At 48.7% G+C, this 21,365-nt stretch overlaps 8 protein-coding genes across 8 annotated transcripts; 4 read left to right on the top strand and 4 right to left on the bottom strand.

Moving 5' to 3' along the window:
• Window positions 1-538: 538 nt before the first annotated feature.
• On the top strand, window positions 539-2,263 carry FPOAC1_008437 (uncharacterized protein; the record flags this gene model as incomplete). The annotated part of the gene is made up of 2 exons (XM_044852879.1): window positions 539-960; window positions 1,024-2,263. 2 exons carry the CDS (start codon window positions 539-541, stop codon window positions 2,261-2,263), a joined length of 1,662 nt encoding a protein of 553 aa, XP_044705549.1.
• A 267-nt stretch (window positions 2,264-2,530) lies between these two features.
• Window positions 2,531-3,679, bottom strand: FPOAC1_008438 (uncharacterized protein; the record flags this gene model as incomplete). Its single annotated transcript, XM_044852880.1, has 1 exon — window positions 2,531-3,679. One exon carries the CDS (start codon window positions 3,677-3,679, stop codon window positions 2,531-2,533), a length of 1,149 nt encoding a protein of 382 aa, XP_044705550.1.
• Window positions 3,680-4,343: 664 nt separating this feature from the next.
• On the top strand, window positions 4,344-5,154 carry PSF2 (DNA replication protein psf2; the record flags this gene model as incomplete). The annotated part of the gene is made up of 2 exons (XM_044852881.1): window positions 4,344-4,457; window positions 4,510-5,154. 2 exons carry the CDS (start codon window positions 4,344-4,346, stop codon window positions 5,152-5,154), a joined length of 759 nt encoding a protein of 252 aa, XP_044705551.1.
• A 207-nt stretch (window positions 5,155-5,361) lies between these two features.
• FPOAC1_008440 (uncharacterized protein) lies at window positions 5,362-6,666 on the bottom strand (the record flags this gene model as incomplete). Its single annotated transcript, XM_044852882.1, has 3 exons — window positions 5,362-5,629; window positions 5,711-5,764; window positions 5,813-6,666. The coding sequence occupies 3 exons, from the start codon at window positions 6,664-6,666 to the stop codon at window positions 5,362-5,364; spliced, it is 1,176 nt and encodes a 391-aa protein (XP_044705552.1).
• A 1,420-nt stretch (window positions 6,667-8,086) lies between these two features.
• On the top strand, window positions 8,087-9,378 carry LAP1 (Leucine aminopeptidase 1; the record flags this gene model as incomplete). The annotated part of the gene is made up of 3 exons (XM_044852883.1): window positions 8,087-8,263; window positions 8,319-9,059; window positions 9,112-9,378. The coding sequence occupies 3 exons, from the start codon at window positions 8,087-8,089 to the stop codon at window positions 9,376-9,378; spliced, it is 1,185 nt and encodes a 394-aa protein (XP_044705553.1).
• A 289-nt stretch (window positions 9,379-9,667) lies between these two features.
• FPOAC1_008442 (uncharacterized protein) lies at window positions 9,668-11,359 on the bottom strand (the record flags this gene model as incomplete). The annotated part of the gene is made up of 1 exon (XM_044852884.1): window positions 9,668-11,359. One exon carries the CDS (start codon window positions 11,357-11,359, stop codon window positions 9,668-9,670), a length of 1,692 nt encoding a protein of 563 aa, XP_044705554.1.
• Window positions 11,360-11,823: 464 nt separating this feature from the next.
• On the top strand, window positions 11,824-13,828 carry FPOAC1_008443 (uncharacterized protein; the record flags this gene model as incomplete). Its single annotated transcript, XM_044852885.1, has 4 exons — window positions 11,824-11,900; window positions 11,962-12,220; window positions 12,276-12,695; window positions 12,746-13,828. The coding sequence occupies 4 exons, from the start codon at window positions 11,824-11,826 to the stop codon at window positions 13,826-13,828; spliced, it is 1,839 nt and encodes a 612-aa protein (XP_044705555.1).
• A 1,281-nt stretch (window positions 13,829-15,109) lies between these two features.
• On the bottom strand, window positions 15,110-17,630 carry FPOAC1_008444 (uncharacterized protein; the record flags this gene model as incomplete). The annotated part of the gene is made up of 4 exons (XM_044852886.1): window positions 15,110-16,555; window positions 16,606-17,320; window positions 17,389-17,552; window positions 17,607-17,630. The coding sequence occupies 4 exons, from the start codon at window positions 17,628-17,630 to the stop codon at window positions 15,110-15,112; spliced, it is 2,349 nt and encodes a 782-aa protein (XP_044705556.1).
• Window positions 17,631-21,365: the final 3,735 nt, after the last annotated feature.

The following is a 21,365-nucleotide window of genomic DNA, read 5'->3' on the forward strand; positions in this document are numbered from 1 at the left end:
AGAAGCTGTGAAGCTCCATTATGCCCCTCGACTGGACTTTTTTGTCGGAGGCAATCGTTGTTCCGGCGCCGACTGAAACGTGCGCTACCGCTCCTTGTTCATCGCAGTTGCGCTGTGCGTTACAGGCCGGATGGCCACCCGTAGCTGGAGGTCAGGGCATTTGACAGAAGGAGCACGGACCCCTAGACCCCAAAATCATCCCCTGCCGCGTTATCGGCCGTCCTTGCAGCTGAGCAACCGCTGTTATCATTGGCTAATAGGGCATTGGGCCTGAATTTTGGGCTAGGTTTCTAGCGGTGCCGTGCCCCTCCTTCCCGTTTGACTCTCCCTCGACTGCGGGGCACAAGTCACAACCAACGTTTACTTCGACTCACACCCCGAAACTTCTCCTTCTTCATTCCTCGAGGATAACGTCGTTCCCCAGCTTCTCGTATTCTTTAAAGGCGCGTAAGCCACTGTTCGGTTGTCTTAAAGCTTCCGCATCCCTCAATCAATCTCTTTCAACAACTTCCGGTCAACGATCGACACTTATACCAAAATGGAGGGCGCCGCCGAACAGTCCAAGAGCGCCTTGAAGAAGGCCGAGAAGCAAGCTCGCCTTGCTGCTGATAAGGCTGCCAAGGCTGCTAAGCAGACTAATCTCCCTGTCGTCGGTGGAAAGAAGGCAGACGAGATCATTGGTATCACCGTGTCTAAGGCCGACAACTTCCCACAATGGTACCAGGAGGTCGTCCTCAAGGCTGAGATGGTCGAATACTACACCGAGATCTCTGGTTTCTTTGTTCTCCGCCCTCTTTCCATGCACATTTGGAATGAGATCCGAAAGTGGTTCCAAGGTCACATTGAGGAGATGGGCGTTGACGAGACCAATTTCCCCATGTTCCTGTCTTCCAAGTCTCTCGAGAAGGAGAAGGACCACGTTGAAGGTTTTGCCCCCGAGCTTGCTTGGGTCACTAAAGCGTAAGCAGTTCAACTTAAATAATGTTCCCCCACCGGATCTCCAGCTAACTAATATCGTTGTAGTGGTGACAAGGACCTCGAAGTTCCTGTCGCTGTCCGTCCCACCTCCGAGGCCGTCATGTACCCCTACTATTCCAAGTGGATTCGTAGTCACCGAGATCTTCCCCTCCGCCTGAACCAGTGGAACTCAGTCGTCCGATGGGAGGCCAAGCAGACAACCCCTTTCCTCCGAACCCGAGAGTTCCTCTGGCAAGAGGGTCACACTGCTCATTTGACCGAGGAGCTTGCTGGTGCTGAGGTGTTGGAGATTCTTGAGCTCTATGCTGGTGTTTACGAGAAGCTCCTTGCTGTACCTGTGGTCCGAGGTCGCAAGACTGAGAACGAGAAGTTTGCTGGTGGTTACTATACTACCACTGTCGAGGGTTACATTCCTTCTAACGGCCGTGGTATCCAGGGTGCTACTTCTCACGCCTTAGGCCAGAACTTCAGCAAGATGTTTGACATCACCGTTGAGGACCCTCAGAAGCAGGGCTCTCACATCCATGTCTGGCAAAACTCGTGGGGCCTCTCCACTCGAGTCATTGGTGTCATGGTCATGATTCATGGTGACGATAAGGGATTGGTCCTTCCTCCCCGTGTTGCCAAGACACAGGTCGTTATTGTCCCTGTCGGAATCAACAAGAAGACAACCCCTGAGGAGAAGAAGAAGCACGAGGATCAGGTCGAAGAGATCCGAGCCAATCTTAAGAAGGCTGGTGTTCGTGTCACAGCTGATTGGCGAGAGGGCTACACTCCTGCCTGGAAGTTCAACGATTGGGAGTTAAAGGGTGTTCCTCTGCGTGTCGAATTCGGCCCCAAGGACGCTGCCAAGGGCGTTATCAGCACCGCTCGACGAGACACTGGTGAGAAGGGAGAAATTGCCATCACCGATGTCGCCACCAAGGTCCCCGAGCTCCTCGAGACTATCCAGAGTGATATGTACAATAAGGCCGAGAAGTCTTTCCGCGAGCACCGCCTTCAAATCACCAAGTGGGAAGATGTTCTTCCAGCCCTGGACAACAAGAACGTTGTTCTCATTCCTTTCTGCGGTGCTCCCAAGTGTGAGGACCGCATCAAGGAGCTTACTACTCGGGAGGAGCAGCCTGATGTCCCCGATAACGAGAAGCTCCCCACCATGGGAATGAAGAGTCTATGTGTTCCTTTCGAGCAGCCTGAGGGTATTGTCGTCGGTGAGACCAAGTGTCTTAACCCTGAGTGCGAGGGCAAGGCCGACAAGTGGACCATGTTCGGACGAAGCTACTAAAGGAGTTGAATGGATTTTCTAAGTCAGGGAGCGGGAAGGCGTTGGACTGGTATGCTTATGATACACCAGTGTGATTGTTTACGGCTTGATAAGAATGTGATTATATCATGAAAACGGAAAGGGGCCGGTCACGGAATTTGTAAGAACTAGAAAAGAATATAGATCGTAGAGACTATATTTATAGAAATCTCACTGGTCTAAGTTTGGTTGTCTGGTCGTTTTGCTCTATTTGTTGGTCATGAACTTTTTCCGATCAAGCTTGATAAACTAGCACCAAGCAAATCGTTCGTTCGCAATCCATTCGACCTCTTGGTTGGGGTCCTTTCCGAACCAATTCATGCTTGAGAGGTGCTCGGAATCTCTGACGACGTATTTAGCACCCAATGACTGGATGCTTTCCGTGGCTCGTTTGACACGCTCCTCGGGGTTCCATAGTTCTACTTTGGAGCACAACCACTCCTTGGCCTCTTTCTGTGCAAGACCGGCGATGGCTTCGATTCCTTTGGCAAGGGTATCATCTGAAATGTTCTCATCCTCGTTTGTCAGACGAAGAATGCGGACGATGTTCTTCGCAGGCTGGTCACGTCCACCATAGAAGCTGCAAGTCCAGCTTGCCCAGATTCTCGAGTTGGGGGCCTCAGGTGGAGTATACAAGGCACCTCGAATTGCAGGCTTGCGCGAGAATATGCGGTTACACATGAAGTCCACGCGGTTCATATGCCATCCAATGGCGTCTGCATCAGGAATGACAGCGGCACTGACAGCAGAGGTTGATGATGCAACCTTTTCTCGGACAATCTCCTCGTCGCGAGCTGCCAGTTCCAGGACGTCGTCCAAAGTGAGAGGCTTGACAGCTGGGTCGGCAGGGGGCAGAGTGTCCTTGACGGGAAACTCGAGGTATGTACTCCTGAAAGCCTTCCATCCAAGAGCTCCGTAAAAGTCTGGGCCAACGTCAGACCATAGGACAGAGAAGTCGGCATCTCCTTCATTCTTCTGCTGTCTGCTTCGCAGCTCATCAGCGAGGAGAGATATCATCTTCCTGGCATATCCCCTCTTTCGATACTCGGGGATTGTGAAGACACTGGCCACACCGTGTGCAGTCCCATCCCTCACTTTTCCGTTGCTACCTGTATCAGATACAATAGCTCTCTTCTTGTAGGTTTCACAAGATGAGAGGATGGGCCTCTCGTCGGGCTTCAGGGTCCCATCGGTGAGGATCCAGCTCGTCAAGCCGCCATGTCGAGCAAGAGGTGCATTGATGTTGTCGTATTCTCGGGCGATATAATCCTCTAGACTCAGGGCTGCACCCCATTGGAGATGGGTACTTTTCCATGCACGCTCTCTTTCCGACGTGGTGGGGTTGGTGATGATGAGAGATGGGGAAGTAGCAGGAGGGAGGTTTTCCAGGGATGCCATTGTAGGATGTCACTATACTTTGGGGGTTGGAGGCTTCTTTGTGTACTTAATTATCCAAGATTGTATGGTAGGGAAGAATAAAAAATGTCCAATGGCTGAGCTGATAACTTATACCTCATGGTTTACATGATGATCACGCCCTTACAATGATGGTTCCCCACGTTTGTGGGCCACAAACTACCCTGAACTATCTAAGTAGTTAGGCAGGTTGGGTAGGCCGAATGAGTCTTACCGACAGCCAAGCTATTCTGTTTGATAATAGAATTGAACATTCAAATAAGCACTATGAGCCATGGTGTGCTTAAATCTCATTCCTCTGTTCGTACCATGGGTTGTGATGTAGTAGGATTATTGAATGCTGGACCCTGTAGTGGTTTGCACAAGTGAACATTAGTAGTACTCGATGATGTAGCTGCATTGGTAGCGTTGTGAGCCCATCATCCGTTCAAACGGCTAAGAGAAAAATAACTCCAGTGTAACAAAAATCATGATATGAATTTCGATGTCTTGAACGAAAGATTCAGAGAGATCTCCATGGTAGTGGTGGTGGGGTTGGCACTAACCTGAGATCCATGCTGTAGCTCTGGAAAGGAGGGGCACTTCATAAAACCTAGGTTCAATTCATATCTTACAACTTTAGAACCGAGTTCCAGACTGCAAAAATATGGCTTTACCACTACCCTCGGGGCTGACCCCCTCCGAGGTCGCGTTTCTGTGTGAAATGGAACTTGTTACTGTAGTCCCTCGTCAACGACTTGAGAGTATTGAGCTTCTAACGGTGAGCGCGTCCTTAGTCGCGTCCACAAGCTCGACGCTGACCTGTTACACAGGGCACGACACCAGCCCTTCGACCACCGCACCGAAGTACCCTGCCGCTATGGCTTGCGATCCTTTTAAAGAAACAACGACGTGCGAATATCGTTCCTCCTCCATGGCTTCATCCCGACTCGTTACGCGACATCGTTCATCACGAAACAAAGATCGATCCTAAAGGCTGGGCACCACCGCCTCCACCACCAGCTCGAGCAGATAGTCGAGGCAATGCGCGGAGGTTGAATCCCTTCCTAGACGACGAGACTGTACTTTCTCCACCGTTTCTTCCATCTTGCACATCGGATGCGCCTGCAGGGGCTCTGCCATATCACTGGTTTGAAGTTGCCGAAATGCTTCTTGCACATGCATCCGATGATATTGCATCCTCGTCAGAAGTGCGGTCGCTACTCCGGGACTTGCAAGAAGTCAGAGCCGCCAAGATGCGATCTAGTACAGCCCAGCTCGAGGGCGGAGTCGACGGTGTCATGAGTTTGCGAGGTGTGGGGGCCATGGAGCTTGCAGAGAGCAGAGGATTCGTCATTGGTGTCGTCGAAGGTGTGAGGAAGCTCGGCACAAGTACAGAAACAACAAGGAGAGAAGAGGAGGAAGAAGGCGGCGGCCAAGAGTCTGATGAGCAGAGTGACGAAGACATGGGACTATGAGAAGCCCCTCAAAGCTTCAGGGATCATGAGCGAAGCTCGGTTCACGAAGTTACGAAAAAGAATGTAAACCATGGCGCAATTTGAAGAAACTACATGTAAGTCGGATAATACTCCATAACACCTTTCCAAACACGGTTCTAACTGTTCTATGAAAGAAAACATATCGCATAACTCCACCAGTCGTCAAAACAAAACATAACAAACAACTTATTGCATGTCAACCGCCATCTGAGCAAAAGCCAGCCTGTGCTTGGCAATGCGTGTAGGATGAAGCCGAATACTATTGCCAGTAGGAGGCTGCAATTCCAGTGCCAGCACCTCCCAGCCCGACCCCTCCAACAGGTGTCCCATATAGCCCTTGCGCACATCAAGTCCTGTATCGGCCAGGTACTTCTCTGGGTTGGCAACTGCTTCATCGAGAAGCTCATGAGCCTTGAAATATACAGACCAGGCCTTTTGCCAATCGGCGTGGCAGCTGTGGCATACCCTTCCGGGATTGTGTGTGCAACCATGTACCTTTGCGCAGTCACGCCCGGTTTGATGATACTGCTCATACCAGCCATAGTGCGGACGAGCTCTGACACCGGAGCCAAAAAGACTAGGGATTTCTCTAAAACGTTAGGATATGCTGTAGAAAGGCATGGGTGTATCGACTTACGGGTCAGGATTGGGCATAATCAAGGGGCTGAAACTGCCCGAGGATGGACTACTGGATCCAGATGAATCTGTGTTTGTCGGGAAGCCGATCGGTGTCAAGACTTTGCAGTGAGCATTGGGTTCCGAAGGCGGAATACCGTTGTCTGAAGAATCAGAAAGATTGGAATCTTCATTTTCTTCGACAGGGATATCGTGACCACCAGTACCACCTTGGTTGGTGGTAAGGTTGGGATCAGGAATGCCAGCGGAATTGGGAGACTCGGAGGAACCACTATCGCCGCCGTCCTCATGGTCTTGAGCTGGGCTTGGCGGATCAGAAGAGTCTGAAAAACCGGGAGAATCAGGGGCATCATCTGACAATTCAGAATCCTCTTCACTCGGGACATAGTTACTATTGTCCTGAGCGGGAGGTGCATCATTCGAGTCGTTGCCACAGTCATCACCGTTTGACGGACTCTGCGAGGCGTCGACGTTGTCAGAACCAACAGGTGTCAACAATGTTGAGGCTTCTTGTGCCGCCGACTGTTGAGCTGTTGACGATGGCGACGTAGCTGCTGGCGACAAGGGAGGTGTCGCTGAGTAACTGAGCCGGGCTCGGAAGACGACCTTGTCCTTCCTCCTTTGTTTGTTGTTGGCCTTTTTCAACGTCGACTTCGGACTGCTGTCCGGTTTATCGACAGCTTTTCTGTCTGCCCGAGCCTTAGGCTTTTCGATGAGGGGACCTTGGGCATGTCCTCTGTGGTCAAGACCTTGCATCAGAGGAGTAGAGTTACTGAGCTTTGAGCGAGCACGAGTCTGCCGCATAGGCGTTTCAAGAGCAGGCTTGGACTTGGAGGTGGATTTGCGAGGTGCCATGTTGATGGTAGTTGTGAATAGTTTTGAAACTGTACTAGACGTGTTCTCAATGATTGCTGGGCTATACTTTCGAGTAGCGATGGATAGTGAGATGTGTATTTAGATATATCCGAAACTGAAGGATCGTGTCGTCTATTATAAAGATTCTCTCATCGAGGACTTGAAACATGATGGTGTGAACCCGATCTTGAACAACGTCATATTTCTTTATCGCATTTTGGTTCTTGGACAAAGGTAATGCACTACACTGCTACTAAGTGTACCAACGACAAAGCACTCAACGGTTACAAAGAAGTTACGACTCGACGAAGAAGCGTTCTTTTCATATATAAATCTATCTCACGACAAAGGTTCTTGGATAATCGAAATAGAAGTATCGAAAATAGGAATAAAGCTGTTGAAGCTATGATGGGAAATCTACATAAAGACATTGGAAGTATCATCAAAGACTTTCTTAATCTTCTTTCGAGTCCTTTTGTCGCAGCAACAAACATGAAGACCAAGTCGGCGAAAGACTGTGGACTATGAAAATTGGAATTCTACTTCCAGACAACATCGAGCCAAGGCTAGTGGCGCTTGATTATTTTGAACATTTTTGTCCAACTCGTAGATGGCCGTATACAACCATAACCACACCCTGACTCGATAATCTATCCCTGGATATATATCCTCCGGGGGTTTTACAGATCAACGGGCTTCGAGTTGATGGATATGGCGAATGTGTTTATCCTTTGTAAGGCTTATCATAAGTCCTGGGACAAAAGGTTTGTGACATGATTCTTTTCGTCAATCCAAGTCAATTATATTCTTGACATAGATTAGGCGGTCACCAATAAGATAAGATATAAACGTGGATGGCGGAAGCGGTGTTGGTTTAAAAGCCCAGGGAGCTTGAGGCCACCCCAGAAGGTCTCATGATGGCGTTCTGGGCTACCACTCACTAGCTGAGATTTGCCCAGGCAATGTACGGGAAATAAGAAGGAGTCGCACCGAGTATATCCAGTTACTCTCTATAACAAAACTATCTTGAATACGTACTTGCCAAGATAGATAAATACCTAATTATTGCCATAATCATAAGCATCCATTGTTAGGTAGTCTACATGGGCTTCATGCGCATTGACATGACAAGTCGGTATGATAACAAAGCAAGGTCTCCCTTCATGGCAACCGGGTATCCACATACAAGCTTCCGCCAACAGTCACAAGACCAATCCGTGACCGCCATCATCCCAAAACGGCAAGCATCTACGTTAGGAACCTTACGTGATCGTCATGGCGCTGCTGTACGGTCGGTACCTGCCTCGGATCTTATCTCTCCAGGCAGTTCCGCGCGTCATTTGCCCAACATTTCTCCAACATCATCTTCTGCTTCCTAACTCAACATACCTAGTACTAAGCTATACACCCTACGTCTATAATGAAGTTCTCTCAAGCTTCTCTTTTGGCGGCTTGTCTGCCTGCCGTATCGGCTCGTTTCATTGAAATCGCCGAGGCCGACAACATTGTTCTTCAGCCAGACGAGCTGTTTCTCGTCGAGACCGCTCCTGGCAAGACACAATGGATTACTGAGGAGGAGAAGTGGGAGATGCGTCGTGTAAGTCTCATACACACCACGTGGAATTGCAGTGAAATTCCTAACATAACTTCAGAACGGCCAGAACTTCATGGACATCACCGAGACGACTACGCTTGGCTCCAAGGGCATCAACGCCGAAAGCACTGTCACTTTTCCTAAGAAATGCGTAAAGCAAGACGAGGTCGCAAAGCTCTCCAAGAAGCTCGAAAAGAAGAACATGGAGGCCAACCTCGAGAAGTTGACCAGCTTTCACACCCGATACTTCAAGTCCGATTACGGCCTCCAGTCTTCTGACTGGGTTCTTGAGAAGGTCAACCAGATCATCAAGGATGCTGGTGCCGAAGATACCGTGTTCGCTGAGAGCTTTCCTCACACATGGAAGCAGCACTCCGTTATCGCCACCATTCCTGGTCAATCCAACAGCACCGTTGTAATTGGCGCCCACCAGGACTCCATCAACCTTTTCCTTCCTTCCATTCTCGCTGCCCCTGGTGCCGACGATGATGGTAGCGGTTCAGTCACCATCATGGAGGTGTTCCGTGCTCTCCTGAACTCCAAGGATGTTGTCAAGGGCAAGGCTCCCAACACAATTGAGTTCCACTGGTACTCGGCTGAGGAGGGTGGTTTGCTCGGAAGCCAGGCTATCTTCAAGTCATACGAGGAGACTGACCGTGATGTCAAGGCTATGCTACAGCAGGACATGACTGGTTATGTCCAGAAGACTCTCGACGCCGGCCAGCCCGAAAGTGTCGGTGTCATCACCGATTTTGTTGACTCCGGCTTGACCACCTTTATCAAGACCGTTGTTGAGGAGGTATGTTTTTCATAAACCCACGTTCGATGATTATACTGACCCGCATTTCCAGTACTGCGACATTCCTTGGGTTGAGACCAAGTGTGGATACGCCTGCTCCGACCACGCTTCTGCCTCCAAGGCCGGCTACCCATCAGCTTTCGTCATTGAATCTGCCTTCGAGTACTCCGACCCTCACATCCACAGCACTGATGACAACATCAAGTATCTGTCTTTTGACCACATGCTTCAGCATGCCCGCATGACACTTGGTCTTGTTTATGAGCTCGGCTTTTATGAATTTGATGGAAAGTCCGAGGACAAGTGGAGCGATCTTTAGACGCTTATTTGTATTTGTAGTTACGCTTAGAGGATAAACAGTGCCTACGAGATAGTTTGCCAGGAGTCATTCATCGTGAGCGACGGATTGTATATGAGAATACACGCACATTATTGTAGAACAGGACAGCCAGATGCATTTACACATCTCATTGGTGCTAACAGAGGCAGTTTCACACTGTAGGTATGATTGATATTGGATAACTTGCCCTTTTTGTCTATACCCAGTAAAGCAAATTCCATAGCGCCATCAATGCCTTTTATCGATAACAATTATTTCGTGACTGCCTCTACTGGCCTTGACCATTGCCATTATTGGGAGGCTGCTGTTGCCCCCAGGGTGATTGGCCGCTTTGCTGCTGTGCTTGCATAGTAGACATGAGCGCAGCGAAGAAGGCGGGATTTACAAAGGCTCCTCCATTTGCGCCCTGCTGACCCTGAGCGTTTGGCCACCCGGGAGGTGGGGGAGGAACTGCTGCAGCATTGCCTTGAGGAGGCGCCTGAGGCCAGCCTGGGAGTTGGAAGCCAAAATTGGGCATGGCTGGGGCCGCACCTTGAGCCGGAGGTTGAGCACCGGGCCACGCGGTAGGGGGGGCTGTTTGCTGAGCAGGCTGATGAGTCCCTTGAGGAGGCAGCGAGTAACCATCCCTGGGCTGATTAAAGCCTCCTCGTCCGCCACGTCCGGATCCACGCCCACGTCCACCACGACCTCTAGAGTCTCCCCGGCGTCCTCCTCGCTGGTTAAGGTTTCTGCCCGATGGGTGCTCGTAGGTCTCGGTTGTGGAGGGACCGCTGCCATAGCCAGGCGGTCGCGCAAGAGGCTTGTAGGGACCATCTTCGTCATCGTCGTAGTTCAAAGCAACATCCGGTCGTGATTCCTGTCGCAAAGGATGAGGCTCCTTGCCTACCTTGGATGGATCCTTCTTCCACTTATCCTTCTTCTTCTGCTTGAGAGCTCTTTTATACTCTGCTTCCTTCTCATCATCAGAAAATTCCATTTCATCATCGCCAACTTCTTCGTCGTGGAGATTACTGGCATCTGAACCTTTCAAGTTCTTCAATGGCTCTGTAAAAACGTACAAGGCATGGTCGACGGGGTAAAATACTGTATGGCCAACCTCAAGGCCGAGATCCTTGATATCCTGGTCTGTTGTGAAGCGCACAGTATACATAGGTTGCAGAACCTTTCCTATCGTTTCTGCGATTACGCCTATGACAGCTCGCTCAGCTGTACAGAGCACGGAACCTGAGTCAAGAACTTGGTACTCTCCCGGTGTGAATGCCTTGACCAGCATAATGTTCTCCACGATGTGCTCGATGACACCCAGCTCTTCGATCTTCATTTCGGGTGTAATTGTAACATCAGGTTTGGGAATAACCTCTTCAGGTATCTCGTTCTTTGTTCGGATCTGGGCAGCGGTAGAACCCTTCGCGCCTCGATCGCCTTCATCGTCAGATCCTCCCTCGGCCTGCATGAGCAAGCGGGCAGTCTCTTCAACTCCCAGTAGCTCGTATCCTTCGTTATCAGAATCATCATCAGAGGAATCCGAGCTGCTCGATTCAGAAGATGACTCGTAAGGAGAGGAGTCAACCTCCCATTCAGGGTTGTCGCCCTGATCGTTCTGAAGAGGGACGGTCTCGGTGCTTGCAGCAGGAGCTGGCTGTGCTGTTTGCGCGGGTTGTGCGGGAGCTAGCCCACCAAGAACAGCCTCAAGAGCGCCCGTAAGGGAAGGAGGGCTGTCGGGTCGGTCGATCGTCATGGCATCCGCGTCGGCAGCAGGTGCTGTCGCTGACTGAACCTCAGAGGGTCGGGGCTCTGTAGTGACTGGCGCAGATTCATTGTTTGTGGTGCTGGGAGGGGCATCGGGGACCTCAATATCTTGAAAGCTCGCAGCAGCGGCGAGAACGTCGGCGGGAGGGAGAGGTGGTAGAGTTTCGTTGGGTTTGGCCTGGCCGAGGCCTGGAATCTCGAAACCCGACATTCTGGTGCTGGTCTGTATATATTATTTAAAAGAAACAGAATTCAAATAGTGTCGAATGCGTCCTTGCTAGAGCAGGAACAATAATGAAGGAAGTAATATTTGAAAAATTGAAAAGCCTTAAATGCGACAACTGGCGCAAAAGTTTAGATGAAAGCAAGAAAGTTTTAACAGGCCGGGCGCCTCATTTCCATCATAAAAGACCCTGACTAGCGCTGCAGGAAAGAAAAAATCAAGGTGAACGATTAAAGCGGGTTCTTATCCGGATGCGCTAGCTTATCACCCCACCATTCTTGACCTTCACCTCGGTGAGACTCGCCTCCACTTAGTAAATGTTAGTGACTTTAGTGCTTTTTGCAGGGGTCCATCTCTCCCCCAACTGTTGAAAGCTCCAAATCCACCATGACGAAAGCATTCCTGACTTTGTAAACCTCCATCTTCAACTCACTGTCGACAGCGACAATACGATGGCTCCCGGAACGGCGCCGCAAGCGCAGCAACAGCGCCAATTCGTGCACCCGACTGCCAGCCATGCTAAGAAAAAGTATTACCATCTAAATCTTTGCGCATCTCTACACTACAAGAGCTCTGCTAACCGTGCTTAGAGTTCCAAGCGCATACTCGATGCAACCGATTTCTGCCTTCTACTGGTTCCTCGCTGCAGCTCTCGTGTCCGCGTGGTTTGCGCCGATTCAAGATTGTGACGAGACATTCAATTACTGGGAACCGACCCATTACTTATCGCACAGCTACGGTCTTCAGACATGGGAATACTCGCCCGACTATGCCATTCGCAGCTGGCTCTACATTGCCTTCCATGCCATCGTTGGCAATGTGCGCCGGATATTTCCTCACTCCAATAAGGTGAACATCATGTTTCCGAGGCACTAAGAACAACAATTGACAGCGTGTTGCCTAGGTTGCCGAATTCTATTTCGTTCGTTACGGACTTGCATTTGTCTGCGCTCTCACACAGACCATTATGTTCATGGTAACTAGCACCACACTTAACAGCCGAATTGGCCTATTCTTCTTGATGGCCACCGTTGCGAGCCCTGGAAACTTCCATGCTAGCACGGCGTTCCTCCCATCTAGCTTCGCCATGTACCTGGTCACTCTAGGAGCTGCAGCTTTCATGAACTGGCGTGGAGGCCTTAAGACCTCCCAGGGCATGTTCTGGTTTGCCGCTGCCGGTATTCTTGGCTGGCCTTTTGCTGCTGCGCTTTGTGCGCCTTTTATGCTTGAGGAGCTCATCTTGCTGGTCTTTGGAGACAAGACAGCACTGTGGGAAGCATTTGTTCGCATTGGTCGAGGTGTGGTATCCGCTTTCCTCCTTCTTGTAAGTTCATCTTGCAACTCGCTTTTGAAGACGTCGTCTCATATTGATAGGCTGGTGACTATTTCGTAAATCTCTTCTTTTATAAGAAGCAAGTTTCTGTGACGTGGAACATTGTCAAGTACAACATCTTCTCGTCCGATCATGGCCCGGAGCTCTACGGTACAGAGCCTTGGACTTTTTACTTCAAGAACTTGGCCCTCAACTTTAACCTCTGGTTTGTTCTTGCACTTGCGGCCCTGCCACTTTTCATCCTTCAAAAGATTATTTCACCATCTGGCCAGGGGTTCCAAACCGGCTTGAGGACTGTTGTCTTTCTTTCTCCTTTTTACATGTGGCTGGCTGTCTTCAGCTCGCAGCCTCACAAGGAGGAGAGATTCATGTATCCTGCCTACCCTTTCCTTGCCCTCAACGCCGCTATTTCTACCCATATGATCTTGGCTGCTCTGGGCAACTCGGAGCCAAAGACACTGGTGGGCAAAATTCCTGCAAAGTTAAAACTTCTGCTTGTTACCATTACCATGATTCTATCGATTGATATCGCCCTTCTCAGAGTTTACGGTATCTGGTCTGCTTACTCTGCGCCTATGAAGATTTACACTCCCCTGTGGGAAGGCAAAGATGGCAACACACCTATTGGCAGGGAAGAAGACACTGTATGCTTCGGAAAGGAATGGTATCGCTTTCCCTCGTCTTACTTCTTACCCCGAAATATGCATGCCAAATTCATTCGTTCCGAATTCAGAGGCCTCTTGCCTGGACAGTTTTCCGAAGCTGAAACTGGGTTTGGTTTCTTCAGTGGGACTTGGCTTCCCACTCATGGTATGAACGATCGCAACGAAGAGGACCTAGGCAAATACACCGAACTCCCTGCATGCAAATTCCTTGTTGACACGCAGTACCCTTTGAGGACAGATCCTCTACCGCCGAACGAGCCTGACTACGTCGAGGACCATACTAATTGGGAAGTTGTCAAGTGCGAGTTCTTCCTCGATGCTGCAAACACGCATTTCCTCGCCAGGACATTATGGGTGCCTGATCTGGACTTTATCTCAGATAAATACAAGAGAAAATGGGGACGCCACTGCTTACTGCAGCGAAAGAAGCTGAGCGTTGAGCCATCTGCGTCTGGTTGAAAGGAGCTAAAAAAGGATGAATGTTGGCAGGTGGCTGCAGGATCAAAAGATAGAACACGCCTGGATCTAATGATACTGGATAGTACGGCACCATCCACGTTGCAGTGTATGCAATGTAGTGCTGCAAAAGAACTGCATCCTACTCCCACCGCCTGCTGTGACACTCTTTACGCAAATGGTAAATGAAGGCCTCCGAGGTTTTAGTTTTCATCCATGACTCACTACCGAACTCTTGAGTGTCATACACAATGGCTCAGCCTTATTTTGGTGTTTTCTATGACCCTACTCTGTATGACAAACAGTACTAAATTCTCCGATGAGCCTCACGTACGGGCCGTTGTTGACATTTGATGTGTCTAATCCCGTCATCGTATTGATTTACGTGATAAAAACTGTCTCACAGACTCTTGGCGATATTATTTTCAACCCGCATACCAGTCCGACTATTCTTTTTCGTGAAGTAATCGTGCATATCTATGTCGACTTCATAGTATGGACTGCCACACTATGAGACATAGCGTTCTGCATGCAAAAGCCAACACCACCACCCTACATCAAGTATGTATTGAGTGAGGAATCAATATTTGAGCTTTCCAGTTTCCAAATGTGATCGGAAATCAAGTACAACATACAGCGCATTGTGACCACTGAGAGTAAGATCAGTTTCAGTGATTACCGAGTTCTCCTTTGGGCACATGATTTCCAGCGCGCCCGGCAGTTTAGGAGTAGTCGCACTGCTGATACGAATTTAACAGCTCCGGAGCCCAATTGTTGCAGAAGACGAAACAAATAGAAATATCTGAAGGATGGTCCATGATCTCAGCGGCGCGTCCAAATCAATGTGCGCGCATGATCAAGTGCGTGATGTCCAAGTTTAACGGATCAGCTGCTTCCAAGGCCTTGACCAAATCGTTGGAACCGCTTGAATCTGCCATGATAAAAAATTGGATGGCCCAATTGCAAGACATATGTGGCTTGCGGGTTACCCACCCAAAGGCGCAGTTTGCGGCGTGGATGTTGAACATTTGGCGTTTCTTTACCAAAGCAAGAATCATGACCCATACTTCGACAGTGTGACCTAACTCCGTAACATAAAAGAACCGTCCTTTTATATAATGGGTCTATTTGTAATAGGGCAAAAGACTGAGGTAAGTGCAATGTGCGTTTGTATTGCACTGTCGGGATAGAGATCAGGGACCGTAAGAAGGAAAATGAGATGCAGCCAGTTTACCCTAAAGTGCCCAACCTGTACCACTCCACTCTGAAAAAGCACACAGTAGGTTATTCATCCATATCAAAAGAAGACATATCGTTTCCTGTGTTGAGAAAATCGAATGTAAATAAAACATCATCGTCAGGCCGTGAGCCATGATCGGTATATCCTGCACCAATGTCCAAGAAATCGTCGTGACAAGCGATCCGCGTTCTCTTAACCGGGAGTTCTGCCTCTTCGGATTGTCGCTTATTTTGGTTGGGCCACGCTACAAGAACTGAGTTGTGGTTCATGCCTATAGTGTGGCCAGCGTTTGCAAACCATGGTGAGCCCCCAGTCGGAGATTCAAGCGGTTGGGCGAAGGGCAGAAGTAAAGAAGAATGTGGGACAACCTCACTAATCGAACTGACTGTTGAATGATTCTCGGGGCCTGGGGGTGTGTCTCTATAGGAACTTACAACACTGCCATGGAGGGAGCTGGAAGATCTGGTGGAATGTAGATTCGGCAATTCGTTGTAGGCAATTGAAGGTGTATTGCTTTGACCTGGTGACTGCCTTTGACGAACTATTCGAACTAACAAACCCAGGATCTTGCTGAAGTTCAACGCGAGATTATCAACATGAGCTTGATCGGCGACCGATGCGAACTGATCGCGAAGTGCTTCTAAAAGTGATATTTCCTCTTCTGGCTGACTGGGGGTGTCATCCGCGTCTGTCATTGGCTGCTGTATGGCCGTCTTTCCTATAATGAATGCTGCTGCTAGCGGGAAGGTTGTAGCTAGACGAGGAAGTATTGAAATCCCGTTCTCGCCATATTCAGGCAGTGCACCATCGGCCTGGGAATTTCTTTTAGCTTTCTTTGTGTTGGATCTTTCGCGTTTCTTCTGATAACCCAGCGTCTCATTCAAAGCTTCGGAAAGATGACGATCTTTCTTCGCTGCTGTGGCCAACAGAAAGACAAGGCAGCAGGCTTTGGCATCTCTGAAGATATGTATGGATTTTGTGCCATCAAAGCCTTTTAACAAGCAAATTCTTGTAGCCAGAAATGATAACATGAGCGCGAATGATTCTGCTGAGGTGAATGGTGTCTGCATGATGTTGTACATTGAAGACCACTGTTCAAGCTTTTGTTGTAATTGACCCAATGCTTGATTTCGGGAAAATCTCAAAGACGGAGCACTAGTACCGTAGAAGATCTGATAAACTTCGTCCTGAAGTTTTGCCAGCTCTAGACGTGCCATTGCTTCAGGAGATTCTGAATGACTTTCTAACGAGGATGGGACCCCGGATTCACATCCTGGTAACCAAGAAGTGGAGCCGCGAAGTATGGCAATGTTCTTATCTCTGATATATAACGACTGGAAAACCTTGTGCCTCTCTAGTATAGTCTCCGGTGGGAGGTTATTAGAAGATGTGCGACCCCGATGGAGGCCCATTGTACGTGCCAACAAACAGGCTTGGGCAAAGACCAATTCTGCAAGTGATGTCGTACTATATTGCTCAGCCACGTAACTCTGGGTTCAAAGTCAACGCCATCCAACGATTCTAGCCAAAAGGGTCTTACCAAAAGGGCAAGTGCTTGGACGTTGACAAGCCTTGGTGTCAAAAACACTCGGGGGTTATTGATAGCCATTCTCATCGTTTGAAGAAGAGATTGAATGAAGTGGCTATTGCCTTGAGTGGTAGGCTCCCTCTTGATGCCAAGAAGAACTATAACATTGAAACACACGGCCCAGCCTTCGTCCGAAGGACCTATAGGCTGTGAATAGATTCGATCAATCTGAGGCTGGAAAGTTGATCGCACGAAAACATCAGTGGCGTAATCAGTGTTCTTGAAGAATGGACTGATAACAAGGTTGAGGAATTGTCGGGGTGGAAGGCATATTCCTGTAGGCTGGGAAGGTACATCTAAATGAGGTTCGTTACCTGCTTCGTAAAGCATTTCTTGTAGCATTGCTTGCTCAGGAACGGCAGTATGTGTCGTAGTGTTGTTCTCGGAAACACTAAACATGGGATCGTCATGGAATTCCTTGCAGAGGGCATAAAGGGAGCAAGGCCCATGATAACGGTCGAGGGATTGTGAACTGTTTCGTACGATGTGACAGTTTGTATGGACTACTGTCCCTGAGTCTGTACCAGCAAGATTCTCGGGGGCCCATTCCTCGGCGGCAAGCGATGAAGATCTCACGCTGTTCCCGCCTCTGACAAGTGACGTCAAATCAGAAAGGTCATTTTGAATGCTATGCAGCTGGTCCTCAAGCGTCTCGAAGTTCTGGCACCTGAGACACAAATAAGTTTGTAAGCCTTTGTGCTCCATTGCAGAAGAGACAAGGCGTCCCCGACTTACAGGAGTTTGACGTGATTGACACGTTTGCCGGGAGATGAATATCGACACTCGACACCGTCGCGTTTGCAACTTTCGCATTGCGGGCGTTCCCTACCACATCTGATCTTCCGTGCCCGGCAGTGTGCACAAGCGAGGTCGTGTGTCGACCACATTTGTTGCTGCTTCTCGCTTTCAGTTAGTCAATACCTCTTGATCAGTCAACAGTCATTTGGACAAACCTCCTTTCCTTGATCATTCCACATTTTTTTTCTTGATGCTCGATGAAAAAATGAGGTTGAATCGTGCTGGAGGCCTTGTTGAGAGAGATATATAGTAGAAAGGAAATATGATGTTTTTAACCAGTCATGAGTTAAAACGCAGTAAAAGCTGAGCTTTCAGGAACACAAGAATCCGCGTGCAACAGTTGACAGCATTACGTGAGAATTTATCTTAGAAACAAGTCAGCAAACGTGGTCAAGAATAACCTACCCTCCAAGACACTCATGGAGGTATTGTCTCCCATACGGCAAGACAGTGGCTTGGTAGCCGGCATGATGATCTTCAAGGCCGCGATACCATCAGCTCCCCCCATAGACGCAATCTGATCCATGTACATCCATGTGAGCTTAGTAGATGGACTGTGGGTCGTACAGCTCGTCATCTCGTCCCGTATGTCTTTGCCTGGGTTGCAGTATCCGTCCATTTTGGACACCTCGGCAGGACTTGGAATCAGTGCATGAATGAATATTCTATCGGAAGTTAGAAGTAGCATCTCTAGATGGGATATTGGGTATTGACCTAAAAGGGGCTCCCGAGCCTTTACTTGGTGCAGGATCAAGAACAGGCCATGCTCGTACCCATGAAGCCAACAGGGGTACTAATTTCTAAGTAGAGATACAGGTAACTTTGAGGTTAGGTACCTAGGTAGGTAGGTAGTTACAAGGCCAGGCAGGTGCCAAAGACTGATTGCCTTCCCGCAGGTGGTAGGTAGGAGCTACCCCCTGTTCTTTCCCTCCTAACCCCAGACAGTACAGAAATATGGAAGTAACGACCCCAATAACAGTCCCAGTTACTTACCTAAGCATCTGCGTCAGTAAGTACTAGCCTGGTACTTTTGTTCTTCCATTCCCAACCATCCATATCAGCAAATTCCAAGCCCTTCCATTGGAAACGCGCATTATTGACTCAACCACCATAACTTTCATCTGCATACACGAGTAGATGGCAGCCTGTAATATTTCCTGACGCAAATCTATACCCCTCACGACCTGGAGGGCTGAATGCCGGCAGGTGTTTCACACACTCAAATCCTCTTCAAAGTTGGCTTCTCGCATCCCTCAATGAACCTTGGCATGCATTTGAAGCATGCATCCAGTCTAGTTACCACATTTCCTATAATGCTGTGATTTGATAAATGGCCGAAGGCATCACCTTCAAATCAAGGAATATTCAACGCCATCAACAACATCAACCCTCAAAGATGGATCAAAAAAGAAGGCCCTTGACTCAAATATCAAAAGGCCAATACCATACCCGCAGATGTCCGAGCGTCGATGCAGGATTCAAGTAACTCATGCTCGTGTCACCTTATTGGAACATGTCTCAAACCCCTCAAAAGCTTAGCCAGCTATCAGGTCACAACACTGAGGGAGCTGTTTCAGAATCCTGAACGCACGATGAGTGTACCAAGAAAAGAGAACAAGGCAGTCTGACTAAAAGTCGTTCTGTTTGATCAAGTTCTCTGATATGTTTATCAACATCCAAATCCAAAGCTTTGGCTCTTCCGCGGGGCGCCGGTTCTCCTTGAAGAGAAGACGCACTTGGCACCAGTCATTGGGGGGATATTGGGAACACAACAAGGCTGAGCTACTGTCCGTCATTCCGAGACATCCTTCAACTCCAACCAGTCGGGAGTGCAGGGAGCTTAGTTTGACAGAGCCGCGCACCGAGGCGCACGTCCTGTTGATGTAACGCCGAACGAATCGAAGAAAACGATGAGCATCAAGACAAAAAATCCGATGCGCGCTAATCAAAGTGTTCAGATGGTGAAACCAGCGCCTGAAAGTGACTCCAACCTCTCGTCTCATTAAAATCATGAGCTGAACGAAAATCCAACGTGCCTTTGCTGTCAAAGCCAAGCGTTCTAAGTTATACAAAGCCAACCCACAAGACTGGCCCGAAAGCATCTTCCTTCAATAGACATTGCCAGAATTTATATCCAGGGTTGGTACCGACTGTATGATGAGATGGACGTGGTTCAAATTTAACAACGAGGCAGCAGCTTACTGCGAGGGTAGAGGTCTTACCAGTCAATCTGGTGTCCTTCGATTCCTTCCTTGACGATTCCCGGTTTATGTGTGTCATCCCAGTCTGTTCACTGAATCCTTGCATACCCATCGATACCCATCACACCTAGGTTGTGATGATGCTCTTTTGTCTGTCTTTGACAGTACCAAGCAGTAGTTGTTAACTTTTCAGTAAATACCACGAAAAAACGATATAAAACATCTGCATTGGAACGCCCAGCCAATCGCGGTTCCCTTCCACAAAACTGAAATGCCACATATATGATCATGCCTTGGGAGTTGCATCGACTCAATACTAGGGTTCGATTGGATCTCAGATCTCAGTGATGCATATTAGACTGGGAGACTCAGAATAGGAGTCGGAATCCCAAAGCCACGCATGTGTGGATAGTCTCCATATGGGTTGACGATACCGAGTTATATCGGGAAGATAAAGGACCGCCTGGTTTTTTTAAAACCTGCCGTTCAATGCCAGCAAGCTAACGCGCGGTTAACCTGTTGCGAGACAGGTGGCGACAGATACGAATCAGCATTACAACAAGCACCGGAGTGGCATGGATGGTGGTATCACAATAAAGTATAGAAAAGATGATAAAGGGTCAGTTCTATCTTACTTCCACAAAGTACAGCCACATTTCTTACAAGTATCTGGAGAACGAACCGCTCGTGCAGCCGTACTGGGATCTCAGCTTACATAAATCCAAGGACCTGGAAGTTCTTATCATTGAAAGGAGAAAACACCCTCCGCACCACAACGGATGAGGCTTACACGGGAACGGCCCGGTCTGACACGGAGTGTCGACTCAGCCATACTTGGAATTAGTTCCGAACGGTATGAACAAGCCGTCAGACAACCATTGGCATGCATCGGGCCGGAGGATAAGAACCAGTCTGACATGCCCATGCGGATGTTGTAAATACGACCCGTTATATGATAAGCAGAGACGCGACATGCTCACAAATTGTGCCCTGACTACAAGACCAAACGATGGTTAATGGCTCAGCCCTACGTTTCAGTTATCTCAGAGTATCTATGACGCCTGAGCTACACCGTTGCTGACGTATGAGTCCTTAACGTCATTCTCGGTCTGTTTAACATAGCCGTTGCCAAATTCCAGTACCCACACATAACGGTATGACCGACCGAAGGGCATCTACTGCACATTCATTTCCCTTTTGATGAAGTTCTTTAAACAGTCCGGATTTTGGCAAATTATTTACACCAGAACTTCAAACCATCACATTCATGACAAAAACCACTTACCAAGCATTAAAGTTTAGTTGTCGCGCGCTCGCGTTTCCTTGAAGGTACTGAATGGCCTCAATACATATCAGCTGACGTGGGTTCCTGCTCGGTTATGGAGAATTTCATTATCAGCTACTTATTAATGCTGATAGGCGCCAGCTCACGTTAATCCTGAGCATAGGGTATGGCTGAGAAAACAACATATTGTTGTTCCTGATCATATGAGATCATGCAACTTACCATCATGGCTGTTATCAAATCTTGCACGCTCTCTTTCCCGTCTGCAGAATCTATTGAATTTATTACAAGACTTAGTTGAACTCGCCTCTCTGAATGGGTATACATGTTTACTGAAAACATGAGTTGTCACACTGATCAAGCCGACGTGGCATTGATGAAGCGATCCTGGATCAACCGAGGTCAACCATGTACATATATGAGGGTTA

The sequence above is a fragment of the Fusarium poae genome, chromosome 3 (genome assembly GCF_019609905.1).
Source record: "Fusarium poae strain DAOMC 252244 chromosome 3, whole genome shotgun sequence".
Lineage (NCBI taxonomy): Eukaryota > Fungi > Ascomycota > Sordariomycetes > Hypocreales > Nectriaceae > Fusarium > Fusarium poae.